The following is a 15,084-nucleotide window of genomic DNA, read 5'->3' as shown; positions in this document are numbered from 1 at the left end:
ACATCTTTACTGAGGGCGATTTGCTTGCTCTGCCGTTAAAGGGAGCCCGGAGAAGCGGCGGCAGGGCCGCATCACCACCAGGTGACCGGAGAGAAGCCGAGCGGGCAGGAGGGGCTCCCGGCGATGGCCGCCTCAGAGGGCGCGAGGTCCCGTCTTCCGCCCTCACCCGCAATGGCCGCCCGGGCGGGCGGCGCCGCGCGGCACGCTGGGAGGGGCGGGGCCGTGGGCGGGGCCCAGCCCGTGAGGCGAAGCAGCGGCGCTGGCCCGGCCCGGCCCGGCCCGGCCGCCCCGAGGGAGCGCCCGCCGCCGCCATGGTGAGCCCGGGGGGCGGCCGGGGAGGGGCCGCGACACGGCGGCGACGCTTCAGGGGCCCTCAGTGGGCGCCGTGACACTTTGTGTCCTGTAGATACTGATGATTGCGTTTTTCTGTGTGTTGTTTTTCCCCTCTAGTTCTCTTTTAATATGTTTGACCACCCCATCCCCCGGGTGTTCCAGAACCGTTTTTCAACCCAGTACCGCTGCTTCTCGGTATCCATGCTTGCCGGACCTAATGACAGGTCAGATGTGGAGAAAGGCGGGAAGAGTATGTGCATGTTTTATTTTGACTAATAAACTGTTGGAAGAGTGTTTGTGAATAGTGTCGAGTGTTGCAGCTTTTGGCCGAGGCAGCGGGAGCATTGAAAACACGCTGACAGTGCTGAGCGGCCTGGCTCGGGCTCTGAGGAAGGAGGAGGGGTCATGTTCCCTTGCATTACTCGGTAACTAGAAATGTTTACCAAGTGAGTCGGGGTTTATGAGTATTAGAAGGAGAGAGTCTTCATCTATAAAGTTTCTTGTTAAAATTTTCTACCTAATGTGAGCCATGGAAGTTTATGATCAAGGAGTTTCTTCTCCCCACCGTGTTGCACTTCATTTAATTTGTATAAAGAAAGTAATAGTTTGGCCAACTTTATTTTCAGGCTGTCAGACTAATGCTATGTTGTTTTGAGTTGGTATGGATTGAAGAGCACCTGTGAGCCCTAACAAATAAAATTGGAAAAAAATTTCTTTAGTAAAAGTATTGTAAAACCTTTTCTTCTCTTTTGTTTTTCCCTGATTATAATTCTGAAATCTCTGCATAGCAGGGATATTTGTCATGACTGATTCTACTGAACTCTTTGTCTAGAAATGAATTTTCAGACTTTAGGATCTGCCCTTTTTTAAAAAGAGATTTTAGAGAAAGGAAGGATAAAATTGTGTGTTATGTACTCTTGTACAGATGTACTTTTCCTAATTCTGCATTTTTATTCATTTCTGCAGTAATTATGCCACCATCAGCTTTGGATCAACTCAGTAAGTGAATACTTTATTCTGGAATGACAATGTTAGAAATAGGAGCAAATGTGTAGGCAGATACCACAGGATTTTAGTTATCTATTTAAATCTTAAATAGACACTGTGAGAATAATTCGTTTAAAAATGTATTTTGAAGGTATTCTTTCTGTCAGAATTCATGGAGCTTGTCTGCCTTCACGTACAGACCTCTGAAGTGTTGGGCTCCCTGGGCATTTAAAGTTCTGAGTGCTGTGCCACACTGGATTTGTGTATCTGCTTTCTCTGTAGTTTTGAGCAGTTGGGATAATGGAGTGAGGAGAATCCTCTCCTATGGTCTGGCCCATTCTCTTGGTGATGTTTGATCTCTGAAAGCTTCAGAAATGTGCTGGGGGCTTTCAACAAAGAAAACTTTTTTCTCCTTTCTCACTAGGCCGCCTTAATATTACTTACCCCATGCTGTTCAAGCTGACCAACAAGAACTCAGACCGAATGACTCACTGTGGAGTGCTGGAGTTTGTGGCTGATGAGGGCATCTGTTACCTTCCACACTGGGTGAGCTGCCTCACGCTGGACTGTCAGAACCTGAAAAGTAGGATTAGCGAGTTGCCAAGTTTATTATTAAGGAGGTGGAATATTTCCTGGCAGTGCTGTCTCTGCTGGTCATGTTCCTACAGCAGCCTTCAGTTCTGGCTCAGGCTTCCTCCTGCAGAAGTTTAACTTAGCAAAGCAGACTGCTTTTAACATGCACCTGACTGTTCTTCCTGAAATTGAGTGTACATAAGAGCTGGAATATACAGGAGGGAGATCTGAAGACATCAGACACATTGATAGGGCTTTGTGTGTTTGTTTCCATTCTTGTAGATGATGCAGAATTTGCTGCTGGAAGAAGGAGGCCTGGTGCAAGTGGAGAGTGTGAATCTGCAAGTTGCTACTTACTCAAAATTCCAGCCGCAAAGTCCAGATTTTCTTGACATCACCAATCCCAAAGCTGTGTATCCTTCCTATGCAATTATGGAATAAGGGGAAAAAAAATTCTTCCCAATTGGAATGACCAAACAGAGCAAGCTTTTCGTGTGTGGCTCATACACTTCAGTAGTACATGGCCACTGCTCTCCCTCTGAAAACAAAAGGGATGGGCAGCTGATGTACAGAGATGTGGGCAGCTGTTGGTACAAAGTGTGGTCTGAAGAAGGAGGAGTGTTGGCTTAAAATCCAATGAGTTTTGAGTGTCTCTTTGCAGAACTTACACATCCTAACATTTCCTAAAATCCTATCTGCAGTACTGATGACTTTTAAACCATGTTTGAGAAGCTAAGGATTAGAGATCTACAGTATGGTGACTTTAAGGCTTTGATGTTTCACTGAAAATAAATATTTCACCTTAACATACTCCAAAGACTGGAAAACGCATTGAGGAACTTTGCCTGTCTGACTACTGGGGATGTGATTGCCATCAACTACAATGAAAAGGTGCAGTGTAGGCTTGAGGGTTGCAGCCTAAGTTCAGGTGTTGGATGTTGGTACTAAAACAATCAACCCAGAGCTGTGCAGTGTTTTGGACAAGTAAGCTCCGTGGCAGATTTCATAGTTGGTTTTCTATTGGAGGGAAAATGGAGTCAGCTAAGTCTTTTTCTGAGCTGCTGTTTAAATTTCTTTGGACTCACAAGGAAATAAATGTTTGTGCTGTTGGAGGTTTTACAAGTCAAGGGAAAGAATTTATCCTAAATTCAGAATTTGTTTTCAAAAATGCAGGTTAAAGTACAGTAAAAGTGCAGCAAGGTACTGTAATGGGTTCTCTGGTTTCTAAGTTAAAAGCTTCTGCTTTTAAATTCTCTAGAGGCCCTGCAGTATCTAGTCCTCCATCTAAAGAGTACTTCAGGTCTGGAGGGAAAGGTTTAGATATGCTTTCCTTACACATAATGCAATCTCAAAATGTCTGTGACTGTTTCAGATCTATGAGCTTCGGGTAATGGAGACCAAACCAGATAAGGCTGTGTCCATCATAGAGTGTGATATGAACGTAAGTTAAAGCTGATGGGGAAAGTCTGCCCTGACTGTGTCCTCCCAAGAGGAGAGGACACTTGTGCAGTGACAGCTCTGCACGCCCCGCCCAGCTGATGCTGCAAGAAAGGTGCAATCCATGGGGTAGGGACGATGACTCACTGGGGAGTGCTCATGTGCCTTTGTAACCCCGTCTGTGATCCTGATTAGCACTTCATGTACCATCAGGTGACTGCAGAGCCTGGAATTTAATGTTTAGCTTTGGCATGTTTTATCTGAGTTTTATTTAATAGCCTTGTCTTGATCGTATTCCAGTGAAATTGTGGAGCTGTTTTACTGCTCTGTTTCCATTACATGCTCAGGTTCATTCCTAGGAGGCTTGGTCTTTTTTTAGTTCTGAGTTAGAATAGTTTAGTTTAACAAGCAAGCCTTAGTTCTTTTTAGATCAAATGTAGTGATAATAGTTCATGGAGTTTTGAGGAATAGTAATATAAAGCTTATGATTTAAAGAAAAATATTAATCATGGGGTTTTTTCATGCTTCTTGTGTAAATAGGTGGATTTTGATGCTCCTTTGGGATACAAAGAACCAGAAAGAAGTGCACAACACGAAGAAACCGCAGTATGTTCAACTTTTGTTCTTCCAAAATGCATTCCCTAGAAGTCACTATTGATTGTGGGGGGAGTGCCAACATAATTTTTTTTATTTAAACAAGTTCTTAGGGGTAAATTTTACGTACCAGAAGCTTTTGTATGTGTTACTTAGGAGACTGGTGTTTACCAACTGTTGTTTTGGGAAAGTGATTGTTCTGAAGTTTTTTTGGTTAGAAATAGAACTGTTTTCGTGTCATGTGCATGTCAGAACAAAACGAACTTGTTTTCCCCCTCACAGGATGTGGAAACAGACCACAGTGGATATGTGAGCGATATAGGATTTCGGGTAAGTGCCCTGTTTCTCCTGGTTTCTGAATGCTGTAAAATGGTGAGGGAAAGTTGTTCTGAACAACTGCGAAATATTAGTACCTGTTCTTCGAGATGCTTGTGATTTAACTGGCACGTGCCTGGGAATGTTTTGTGTGATCACAGCCAGGAGCAGCATGGGAGACTGAATCAGACCCCTAAACCCACGCTTCATCAGCTTATATGTACCAAAAAGAAGCGTGCTGAACTAAATAACTGAATAAAAATTGCTGTAAGATTTTACAGATATAATGTCCTTGTGCAGTGTGCTTTCAAATGCCAGGAGTTAAATTAAAACTAGTTTTGTATCCACAGGCGTTCTCTGGATCTGGGAATAGATTGGATGGCAAGAAGAAAGGTGTGGAGCCCAGTCCCTCACCAATTAAACCAGGAGACATCCGAAGGTATGTCTGGATCATTCACTTGTAAGCTAGTGCAGGATCAGTGTTTGAGCACAGTTTGTTTTTTTTTCTCTGCTCCTGCAATATAAACAAACTTATTTTGTCATGAGTTTGCCGTAGGAAAAAAAATAATCTTTCTTATCCATAGGGTAGTGGAAACATGCCTGTGACCAAGCTTCCACAACAACTCCAGTATTTGATTATTTATTTCTGCAATCTTCAGAAAATAATTCAGTGGTTTAACTCTGGGATTATTTAGAAATGAAAATGTGAAATCAATGTTGGTATTACACTGACAGAAACTACACTGACAGACTGGTCTCTCTGTGTCCAATTCAGTATAGATCTGTCTGTGTCAAATGCAACAGTATATAATAAACATAATGTTTTTATGCTTCTTTTCCAGAGGAATTCCCAACTATGACTTCAAGATCGGTAGAATCACATTCATTAGGAATTCACGTCCACTGGTCAAGAAAGTGGAAGAGGTAAATAAAGTTGAATCCTCCCCAGTTTTGCACAGAAGTAGAACATTAGAACTGAGATCCAAGTTTGTAGCCCCTCTCTCTTTCCCCTTGTTTTTTTACAGCATGCTTCCTTTAAAAAGTGGCAGTAGTTTAGAATGGTTTGAGTCACATGAAGCAACCTCTGAGGTCCTTGTTACTGATGGAAAAAGATTGGCCTGGTGTCAGTTTATTGAGCCAGTTGGCTGAAAGTCACCAAAATGCTATTTTATTTTCAGGAAGAGTGGTTTTTCTCTAAATTAAGGGTGTGAAATATCTGCAGTCAGTGGCTGCTCTGATGAGTATTGTTGCTAACAGTCATTCAGCTTTCATCACACACGAGCAGTGAGCCAAGAGGTAAAACCTTTTTCCCCTCTTTCTTTTCCCAGGATGAGTCTGGAAGCCGGTTTATTGCCTTTTCAGGAGAAGGCCAGTCCCTGCGCAAGAAAGGAAGAAAGCCCTAAGCTGTGATACCTTCAGCTAGTTAGGGGGAAAATAAAATAACAGGTGCAGCATCTTGGACCTTAATAATTGCAGTTGAGAGATCGTTTTGCAACACAGGAGCACTTAAGAGGTGTTTTGGTTTCAGTTTCATGTTTAGAGCTGGAGCTGTCAAACTGTCTTAATTTTCAGTTGAAAATTAAGTTCTAGGAATTTGGAAGAAGCTTTTTGTATGTGTTGTAAAGAGGGGAACGCAGATCCGTGGTAAACCTGAGAAGCAAAACTAACAAGCTCTACCTTACTAAGGGTCCGGTTCTTAGACTTCATCTTTCCTTCATCTCCTGAGTGATGATCTCATGTTGCTCTGTGCTTGGTATTTTCCTCCCTTTATATGTATTTTGCCACAATTTCAGATCAGCTTTTTGGTGTGGTGCAAATGAAGGGTGACTTCGGTGTTTAGGATTTTAGTGCAGGGAGTCTCTTTGAGCTTAGCTTCAGGTGTTGGGTTATTAATCATTCTAAGCAAACCCCCTGTAATTGCTTTTTATATTTATAATTAATAACATGCCTTTTAATAGTTCTGATACCATAACGTAGCGTAGCAATCTCTTGGCACGTGTAGGGAGAGGAGGGACCCAGCTGCACCGCCCGGTGCGGCTTTGGAATGGTGTGAGTGTACCCCGTGCGCCCTCTCGCCTGCCGGCGAGCGTACCCGGGCGCAACCCTGCGCTGTCCTGCGAGCCCGAGTAAAAGTTCCTCGTTCCAGCGCCGTGCCTGTCCGTGTGGTGATTGGGGGCGGACCGGGGCCGGGGCTGCGGCTCGCAGCGCCTCCCCGGGCAGCGCCGGGCGGGTGCGGCCTGCGCCGCTCGCGTGCCGGCCCTCGCGCGCCCATTGGCTGCCGGCCGCGGGGCCGCCTGCTGCCGCCCCTCGCCATTGGCCGTTGGCCGCGCGCGCCGTAAGCGCGGTGGCCATTGGCGGCGGCATGGCGGGCACGGGCGGCTCCTGGCGGGTGAGCGGGCGCGGGCCGGGGCCGGGGCCGGGGCCGGGGCCGGGGGCCGGGGCCGGGATCGGGATCGGGATCGGGTGGGACCCGGATCAGCCCGGCCGTGTCCGTCCGCAGCCGCCGCGCTCGTGCGAGGACTACTGGGGGGAGTGGAAGCATTGCCGCGGGCTGCGCCACGCCTTCCACCACTACTACGCGCACGGGGAGCTGCCGGAGTGCGGCCGCTGGCGGGAGGACTACGAGGCCTGCCGCGCCTGGGAGAGGGACCGCGCCGCCGCCGCGCAGGTACCGGCCCCGCTGCCGCTCCCGGCCTGCCGGGGCTCTGTAGGCCGGGGCTGCTGGGACTGAAACAGCCGCGGGGGTTGGGGAGGGTTTGGAAGTGCAGGCGCCGGAGGTGAGTCGGGTTGTCGTAAAATCCAGTGAAGGATTGGGAGTATTCTCAGTTTTCAGCTGTAAACGCTCTTGATTTGTTACTCTGACATTTCCTTCCTAAAAGGGAAATCCGCCACGTTACAGGGAAAAGGCGTTCCTGGGGTGTCTACAAGTGCCCCTGGCTGCAGCCCCGCGGACACTGGACAGCAGGAGCCCTGCAGCGCAGGCTCCAGCCTAGCTCCTCCCTCCAGCCAGCCAGGACAGCGTCTGGCCAGAGTTCCCTTCCTAACTTGGGAGCCAGAGGCAAAATAGAAATATGATTTAGTTAAAACCCGGTAATCTGGCTTACTTCAATAACATTTATCACTTCTGCTTAAGCATGATAATTTTTTATTTCTTCTTTTATCTCAGATGTTCACAGCAGGAAATCAGCTCTCTGTGACTGGAACATCCAACACTACTATGGTAATATCTTTTTCCTGTATTTCAGGAAGCCTTGTGCCAGAGTGAAAGAGCTCGAGTTATGGAAAAACAGAAATATGCTCCAGTGTGGAAGCTCAGGAAGAGCCCACCACCTGACTGGTATCTGCCACTTGACCACGACAAATCAAATTAACAAGACTGTTTTCTGTGTTTGGTCAGTAACATAATACACAATTCACAGTTATGCTTTTTTTTTTTCCCTTCCACGTCATCTTGAAGTTATTCAACTGTAGCTCTGTCCTACAATACTTTGGCACTCACTGAAAATTTCTGAAATTTTATTTAAACTCTGAATATTTTTAAAGGGAGATTTGAGGTGCTTAATTTGGTTGTGGTTTTACCGTTGACTTACATTGCAGGATTTCATTTCAACAGGCACCTTTCAAATTAATGCATACATGCTCTAGCTCTGAGGGCCTCTTGCCCTACCAGCTGGCATTGAGCACTTCTGGAGCAAGGTACCCACCCCAGACCTGCCAAATGGGGAAAAAAACCAAGCTGGGACTCTCCTTTCTGGCTCAGGACAATCCCAAACAGTGGCATTTAAAAGACATTTCCCAGAATCAGGGTTGTGGTGGTTGAAGAGCTTCTCAGCTGTGGGCTGCCCACCCCGAATCTGCCCCTCTGTGGAACTGCTCTCGAGTGGTGGTGTGTGTTGTGGCAGTACTCAAGACTACTAAAAAATAAAGGTTTAAACGAATGTAGAGAGAGATTGGTTTGTATTAGGGCAAACCCATATAAACTTAGTTACAACAGTTACGTGGCAATATAAGAAAATAAAAAGTTTTGCCACTGTGTGAGGTCATGCAGCTTCGCTAGGTGTGTTGTTACCTGGATCATCATTGAAACACAGAGATACTTTATTTATTTTCTTACAGTCCCATCCTGCAGTGTTATAACCTGCAGGAAAAATTGTTTATTCTTATTCCATTGTTTCTTCCTTCAGTCAGCTGAGCTCCTCCTGGCAGCTGAAGCAGGAGCTCCCCTGTCACTGTGTGTACACCTTGGTGATGTCAACGCACTTCCCTTCGGGGGGATCGTAGCCAGGAAGGGGAGGGGTGTAACTGGGTCCGTCCCTCTCGAAGGGGAAGAGCCCCTCGTCCCTCCGGATTGCTGCCTGGTACAGCTCCTCAGATTCCAGCTGCAGCTCCCTCAGTGCCTCCTGCTGAGATTCTACAAGGGCCTTAATTGCTTTCTTTTCTGCCTCGTCTTGTTTCTGCTTAAACAAACACCACTTCTTCAAAAGTAAAACTCTTCTTTCAGACTCTTCAGGAGAAAGAGCAGGAAGACTTCGCACCCTGATGAAGAGAAGGGTAACACTGTAATGGAGAAATAGCCCGACTCAAAGACCAAACTGAGAAAAATAAAATGCCAAAACCAAAAATCCCACCAGCAGGCAAACAAATCCCACCGAACCCAGAGAATACATTGAATTCTCTAATAATTCAGTCAGTCTGTGAGGTCTTCCAGTCACTCTAACAGGAAATACACTGATTTTCATTATTTTTAGCAAGAACAAATGCTATTTCCTTTCCACATTTTTGTCCTGATGAAGCGGGTGAGGTTTTGTACCAAGGCTGGCACTATGTTGCAGTTGAGCAGAGAAAGAAGTTCACTGTGAGTGCAGGTGCGTGGTGAAAGACAGACCTACTGACCTGTTGCTCTCTGAGTACTTCAGTGGTGTCATAAAATCCTCAATTGGAATCAGTTCTGGGGCAGCTTTTTCCAACTTTTTAAGCTTTTTCTTCATACGCTCCTTCTGTGCTTGCTCTTTCTTCACATCCACTTTCTTTTTCTTCTTTGGTTGTGCTCTACAAGGAAAATAGTAAATGAAAGAAGATATTCCGGCCCTTAATTCCACACCAGCAACTCTTCACTTTCTTTTCCATTGTTTAATTTGTCCCTGACATGAGTTCTAGCCATTAGCTTTATTCAAGTAATGTAATTTCCAGGAGCCAGTGGCATGTCTGCCGAGATTTTCTGCAGAGGGAACTGTAACTGCCTGGGAAAAGCAATTTTGTGCTGAACATCAGAATGACCTGAGCAAGTTCCACAAAAAATGGAATTAGAATTGTTTTGAGTGGCTCAGAGTGCAGCCTAGCAGGTTTATCACACAAGTGGCTTCTGCTGGAAAGGACCTTAAACCTCACGTGGATCTAATCTCCTGCCATGGGCAGGGGAACCTTTCATTAGACCAGTTGCTCCAAGCCCCATCCAATCTGGCCTTGAACAAATATTCCTGTTACTTCACATTAAAGAAGACTTCAAGTGGTTTTGTACATGCTTCTAAAATTTTTGCATTTGGAGCCAAGTTCAGGCTGTAGATGTTACTTCTCCATGCAGATCCAAGATATCATTGCACACCTCTCAAACACAAATTGACCCTCATTCCTGCCTGGCAGACTGAACAAACAGCATTTATGGTGTGAAACAGTCTCTCTCCTAAGAGCTGGGTGTTTTAAATCAAGCTGCGTCAAAACAAAACCCACTGAAATGTGGCACAGAAATTCCCATGGGCTGCCTCTGCCTTCACAGCAGAGCATTTCTGGCTAAGCCAGGCTTTCACTGGTGTTGCCCAGCAGGGAATTCTGGAGCACTGCATAAATCCCAACATTCCCAGCTGTGTTCTGTGCTTGTGCTACCTACAAGTTCAAAGTAGTGATTTTATCACCTCTGAAGTCTCCTCAAGAGGCCAACAGTTCCCAACTGCTCTGGCATATAGAGACTTAAACATGTACAGGTAAAGGTTAAATGTGGACTTGGGAAAATCTGTGTTCCCCCAGTGGCTGAGAACACTTCTGTGTAACTCCAAGAAAGCTGCACTCACCTCACAGGGAGGGATGTCCTGAACTCCAGCAATGAGCTCTGCCAGTGACTCCCTTGGAGAGGGACCCTCTGGGGCAGCCAGGAGCTGCAGGAGAAAAAGGAACAAAAGGCATGAGGAGGAACTGACTCCGGTGTGTCACTGATTCCGCACAAGAGCTGTTTGTTATTCACATTTTACAGTGATGAGTTTTGAACCATCTTCGGCCACTTCATTCATGACAGCACACAGCGTTTGCCTAGAGATGACCTCAGACTTTTGAGCTAGGTAACCGATCCCAAATACGGACAGGTCGGCGTGAGCCCACGAGGGTACCGAGGGGTGAAAGAGACACATTTTGGATAGGTTATAGCAGTTTAAGCTCTGACAATGACCCCTTTGAGGAGCTGATATGGGAGAGGTCGGACCACCGCCGTTCAGATTAGGAGAGCGATGCCGACTGTCGTATCTCGGCGGCTGTCACGGGAGGACGCACCGGCCCGGGGGCCGAGGCACCGACTTCTCCAGGTGCGGGGCCCAGCCTGGACCAGCCCCAGGAATGGGCGGGAGCGGGCTGGGCAGGCACTGCGGCTAAGGGGCGCTTCCCGAGCTCCCTCCCCGCGCTCCTGGGGCAGGGCGGGCGCAGGCCCAGTCCCGGATCGCGGCCCTACCTGAGCCGGGCCCCGCGGAGCCCCCGCGCCGCCGCCGCCGCCGCCCACATGGCCCCGCGCTGCGCCGCGCCGCCGCCGGCCGCGCTCCGACCCCGCGTCCCCCGTTCCGGGGCACAAACGTTCCGGCGGGCGCCCCGCGCGCAGCTCCCGCCCCGCCGGCACTGCCCCGCGCCGCCCGGCAGGGGGCGCCCGCCCGAGGCGTAGGGCGGGCGGCGCCCGGCGTGGGAACGGCGGGGTCGGGGGCGCTGTTTCCCGCCGGGCCGGTTAGGCGGTTGCCAGGCGCCGAGTTCCGGCGGTGCCGGATCGCCGGCGGCGCCGGGCGGGGGATGCGGCGGGGCGGCGGCGGCACCGGGACATGGAGCGGCGCTGAGGCGGCTCGGGCCGGCCGGGGGCGCGGGCACTGCGGCGCCGGGCGCGGGCCCATGGTGGCCGGCCGCCGCTGAGCGCCGCGGCCGCGGAGGCAGCCCGGGCGGAGCCGCCCTGGGGTCCCGAGGGCGGAGGCCGGCGGGGGCCCCGGGCGGGGAACAATGAAGCTGCTGAAGCCGACCTGGGTCAACCACAATGGTGAGGGCCGGCCGGGCAGCAGGTGCCGCGGGCCGGCCGGGCAGCAGGTGCCGCGGGCCGGCCGGGCAGGTGCGGCGGGGGAACGGGCGTGCGGCACACGCGGGGGGCGCGGGGCGGGCGGAGCCTCGGGCCGCTGCCGGGCGCTCCTCGGGCGGCCGCGGGTGCCGGAGCCCCGCCGCCCCGGGAGCGGCGGGCGCGGGCGGGGGCAGCGGCAGCAACAAGTCCGCGCCCGCGCCGTGCCGGCGGACGGGAGCGAGAGCGGAGCCCGGTCCTTGGAAGCGGGCGGGTTCCCGAGGGCGGCGCGGGGACGGCTCGTTCCCCGGGAGGGGGCCGGAGGGGACCCGGCCCGCCCGGCACGGCGTGTTCGCCGGGGACACCGGGCACGGCCGCGCTCTGCGGGGACGGCTGCGGGCTCCGAGGGAACGCTGAGCTGATCCCGCCGGCCGGACACGGCCCGGGGCCGCTTGGTGCTGCTGAAAGTGCGGAGAGAGTTTGAATGGAGTGTAGCCCGTGCGGAAGAGAGAAGGAGTTTCGTGCGGAGGTCGAGATCCCCTCGGGACGAGTGTCCAGGCAGGATGAGTCGGTATCCAGTGCACTGCACTGACCAGCCGGCTCTCACATTGCTGACACAAGTACAGTATTAAAAATTCTCTAATACACTGAGCTGTGCTATCGTTCTCCACGGAGGGAAAAGTTTCTTCCAGCAGTTCTTTCAAAACAACTCCCTGAATTTATATAGTGTCCTGTCTGCCAGTCCTCTGGTGATGTTGAAGTGATGTGTGAGCTAGAACAGCTCAGAGTGAAGTGTTGATATTGACTGAAGTACTTTCCTTGTGTGGCAAATACAGGACAGCACCAAAATTTATGTCATATTTACACTGCTTAGGATGAATTTCCAGGGTAATGCTTGTACTGTTCCTGTGAAGCAGTGAGGAGAAACCTAACACGAAGAGCTCACTTCTGTTTATGCAAGTTTTGCCCGCAGATTCATGGGTACAGCTTTATTTCAACTGCAAATTGTCAACGTGTAAATGTCATTAGCTGGGCCCCTGTAGCTGATCGATATCTCAGTAAATCTAAGACCAGGTTTTTCAAGGTGGAAAAGCGTGCTTTGAGTTAAAAACTCCAGGTAGAACTTTACAGCTGCCTTTCTGCATGTGTTGTGTTCTTTGTGTTCATGCTGCAAATGTTGATAACAGTTTAAGCCTCAAGTTGCCGTTCGTGTGCATCTTTACTTGGCCTGCTCTCCAGGGACTCCATAGGCAGCAGATGGACTCAAGCTTGTAACCAAAGGTTGTAGTGAACTGAAAAAAATGTGGAAGTGCTTTATTTGAGATGTTTTTTACATTTCTGCTTGGTTACTCTAAACAAATGTGGCATTTACATCTTAATCTCTGTAACTTCTTTCCTCGGTTTTTTAACGGGTGCACTTTTTGCTATGGGTATGTATTTGAAATCTGTAGCAATTTAAAAAACCTCCAACCATTGCAGAGCACGGGCTCCAGCCAAGCTGGGCTTCGTTTATAGAGGCCTGGGATAATGGATAATGCACTGCACAGGGCCTTGATGGCCCTGAATTTTACTCCCATTCCTGCCACTGACCTGTTGGGATGAGTTTGGCCAAGGCACTTCATCGTCATTTCACTACCTGCAAAACAGACATTTGCCACCAGCTCCATTTGTGAGGTGCTGTCAGGGCTGCAGAGGTGTGCAGGACTGTGAGACAGTCACACATTGCTGTCCTTGGGGCAGGGAGTGCAGGATAAAAACCGGTGAGTTTAGTCAGCCTCTTCTAACGAGCCCGGGTTCCGGATCCTCCAGGCATCGCTGCCTGTCAGGAGTCTCCATCACTCCTCGTGGCCTTCCTCTTGGCACTGAAACCTCTCCAGAAAGAGGGTGAAGGGAATTTGCACTCTCTGAGCTGGAGACTCTGTGATAATTCTTATTCCTTTGATTTCTGCACACTGTTCTCGTTAGTGAGCGAGTCCTGACAGCCAGCCTGCCTCTGCCACACACCAGACCCAGCTGCTGTGTTTCAGCCTTTTCCTCTTCCCACTCAGTTTGGGGAGTTTTCTCTTACTGAATGGACTAGAATGATGCTTCCAGGCATACATTCTCCAAGAGATAATAGACACTAGAAACGAGTGTTGTAGCCAGGAAATCCAGCACACTGGGGAATTGTGTGCTGCGAGATGCTGCACGCTTACGGTAAAAGCACTTCAGCACATTTTGGCTCTACAGGTTTTGCCTTGGAGTTCTTAATGTCACTTTTTCTGAGTGCTTATTGGAATCATTTCTTGCTCAGATGCATTTTCTATAAGCTTTTCACACACTTAATGTGGGTTTATTAGATTTTGCATGAAATTCCCATTATTGTTGTGTTCTTCTCTTTCATGTGTCTTTGAATTGGAGCAAGGAAGAATATTCAAAAGTGCAGTCTAATGGTGGGGGTGAGAGCAGATGGCTGTAAGATACAAGTGCTGAGATTGGCTTCTCTTTCGCAGTGTTGCATTCAGTACCTCTGTACAGATGCATCATGCACCCAGCAGCTGCCTGTACATACTCAGCACTCAGGGTTTTGAGAGCCCAGGTGCTTAAAGACAGCTCAGGCAGGCAAACACTGATCCGTGTGGGAAAGGAAGTCCCTTGCTGTTCCAAGAAACCCTTGCAAGCCCCAAGGTGCTGCTCATGTATAACAGCTTGTGGAAACTGGAGCCTGCTGTTGTTTAAATATAGGCATGGAGTTTATCTCTCCAAGCTGTAATGGTGGAATGTAAATATTTGAATTGATTTGTGAGTCACATTGAATGTTATATATTAGATGGGCTGGAAGCAAATTGAATAGAACTTAATTCATTTTGAGGTAGAAATTCACCTAAGACTCCTCTTATATTTAATTGATTATTGTATAAAGTTAAACAACAAACAAAAACTATACAATGTTTAAAATTGCTTTTATTCTTCCTCATGTATTTTTTTTAAGATGGGACCTTCTCCTTGGGTTTCAAGTATCTTACTTAGATCTTCTTGTTCCAAGCTTGTTTCGTTATCAGTTTTTCTTTAAGTACATAATGCATATTTGGGTTCTTTAAACAAATAAGCCCACAGGACATCTGGTATATCATAAGGTGTTCTGTTTTTAATGAACCTGATTTGCCTTCTGCAATGTGATTCTGGGAGCTTCAATAATTTAAGCTTATCTTTTTTTAGAAATTATTGTAAGAGGTCAGAATGTCTTAAAACACACTGTGTTAGATTTTAGTGTTGCTGCTTAAATATCACATTTTGTTTTGGTGCATCATTGCTGTTGGGAAGCTCAACACATCTCCAGTTAGGAGCATGGTCCCTGCTTCAGTCACTTTGAAGCAGGGACCTTGTGCCTTTTGGTTTGTTTCAGCAGGAACTGACAACATAATCTGATAAAGACATGGACCCAGGGAAGAAGGTGATTGCTATCAAATAATGGCTTCTTCTTCATTATTTTGAGAAATTGAAGGTAGTGAAGAAAAACCCAGTATCTGTGCTCAATTTGTAAATCATGAGTAGTGTGAGCAATTCTTGGAGCTTTA

At 48.4% G+C, this 15,084-nt stretch overlaps 4 protein-coding genes across 14 annotated transcripts in view; 3 read left to right on the top strand and 1 right to left on the bottom strand.

Annotated features, from left to right (window-relative positions):
* The first annotated feature begins 108 nt into the window (after positions 1-108).
* On the top strand, positions 109-6,385 carry UFD1 (ubiquitin recognition factor in ER associated degradation 1). 4 transcript variants are annotated; one of them, XM_038152318.1, is made up of 13 exons: positions 109-314; positions 451-557; positions 654-758; positions 1,300-1,332; positions 1,745-1,866; positions 2,176-2,306; positions 2,712-2,784; positions 3,266-3,334; positions 3,871-3,936; positions 4,207-4,254; positions 4,590-4,678; positions 5,082-5,163; positions 5,568-6,385. In XM_038152318.1, exons 1-13 carry the CDS (start codon positions 124-126, stop codon positions 5,640-5,642), a joined length of 1,191 nt encoding a protein of 396 aa, XP_038008246.1. In that variant the 5' UTR covers positions 109-123; the 3' UTR covers positions 5,643-6,385. The 4 variants fall into 4 exon arrangements, with proteins under 4 accessions (XP_038008246.1, XP_038008245.1, XP_038008247.1 ...); XM_038152317.1 differs by having other exon boundaries at positions 639-758; XM_038152319.1 differs by lacking the exon at positions 654-758.
* A 128-nt stretch (positions 6,386-6,513) lies between these two features.
* On the top strand, positions 6,514-8,997 carry C15H22orf39 (chromosome 15 C22orf39 homolog). 4 transcript variants are annotated; one of them, XM_038152324.1, is made up of 4 exons: positions 6,587-6,640; positions 6,671-6,907; positions 7,485-7,631; positions 8,741-8,997. In XM_038152324.1, exons 1-3 carry the CDS (start codon positions 6,602-6,604, stop codon positions 7,608-7,610), a joined length of 402 nt encoding a protein of 133 aa, XP_038008252.1. In that variant the 5' UTR covers positions 6,587-6,601; the 3' UTR covers positions 7,611-7,631; positions 8,741-8,997. The 4 variants fall into 4 exon arrangements, with proteins under 4 accessions (XP_038008253.1, XP_038008252.1, XP_038008251.1 ...); XM_038152323.1 differs by lacking the exon at positions 8,741-8,997 and adding an exon at positions 7,853-8,177; XM_038152325.1 differs by lacking the exon at positions 8,741-8,997 and having other exon boundaries at positions 6,514-6,628; positions 6,740-6,907; positions 7,485-8,177.
* Positions 8,300-11,086, bottom strand: MRPL40 (mitochondrial ribosomal protein L40). The gene is made up of 4 exons (XM_038152321.1): positions 10,952-11,086; positions 10,305-10,388; positions 9,133-9,288; positions 8,300-8,775 (listed from the first exon to the last, which is right to left on the bottom strand). The coding sequence occupies exons 1-4, from the start codon at positions 10,999-11,001 to the stop codon at positions 8,466-8,468; spliced, it is 600 nt and encodes a 199-aa protein (XP_038008249.1). The 5' UTR covers positions 11,002-11,086; the 3' UTR covers positions 8,300-8,465.
* A 208-nt stretch (positions 11,087-11,294) lies between these two features.
* The window catches only part of LOC119707388 (protein HIRA), a 32,693-nt gene continuing 28,903 nt past the window's right edge, over positions 11,295-15,084 (top strand). For 2 of the 5 annotated variants that reach the window (XM_038152312.1, XM_038152311.1), the window contains exon 1: positions 11,295-11,515. In XM_038152312.1, the coding sequence (XP_038008240.1) occupies positions 11,479-11,515 (37 nt within the window). In that variant the 5' untranslated portion in view covers positions 11,295-11,478. Of the gene's footprint in view, positions 11,585-11,631; positions 12,148-15,084 lie in introns of those variants that run through there. The other 3 variants (XM_038152310.1, XM_038152309.1, XM_038152313.1) reach the window with 2 other exon arrangements.

Source organism: Motacilla alba, chromosome 15 (genome assembly GCF_015832195.1).
Source record: "Motacilla alba alba isolate MOTALB_02 chromosome 15, Motacilla_alba_V1.0_pri, whole genome shotgun sequence".
Lineage (NCBI taxonomy): Eukaryota > Metazoa > Chordata > Aves > Passeriformes > Motacillidae > Motacilla > Motacilla alba.
The sequence above is the reverse complement of the archived record's forward strand: the minus strand, read 5'-3'. Positions and strand labels throughout refer to the sequence as shown.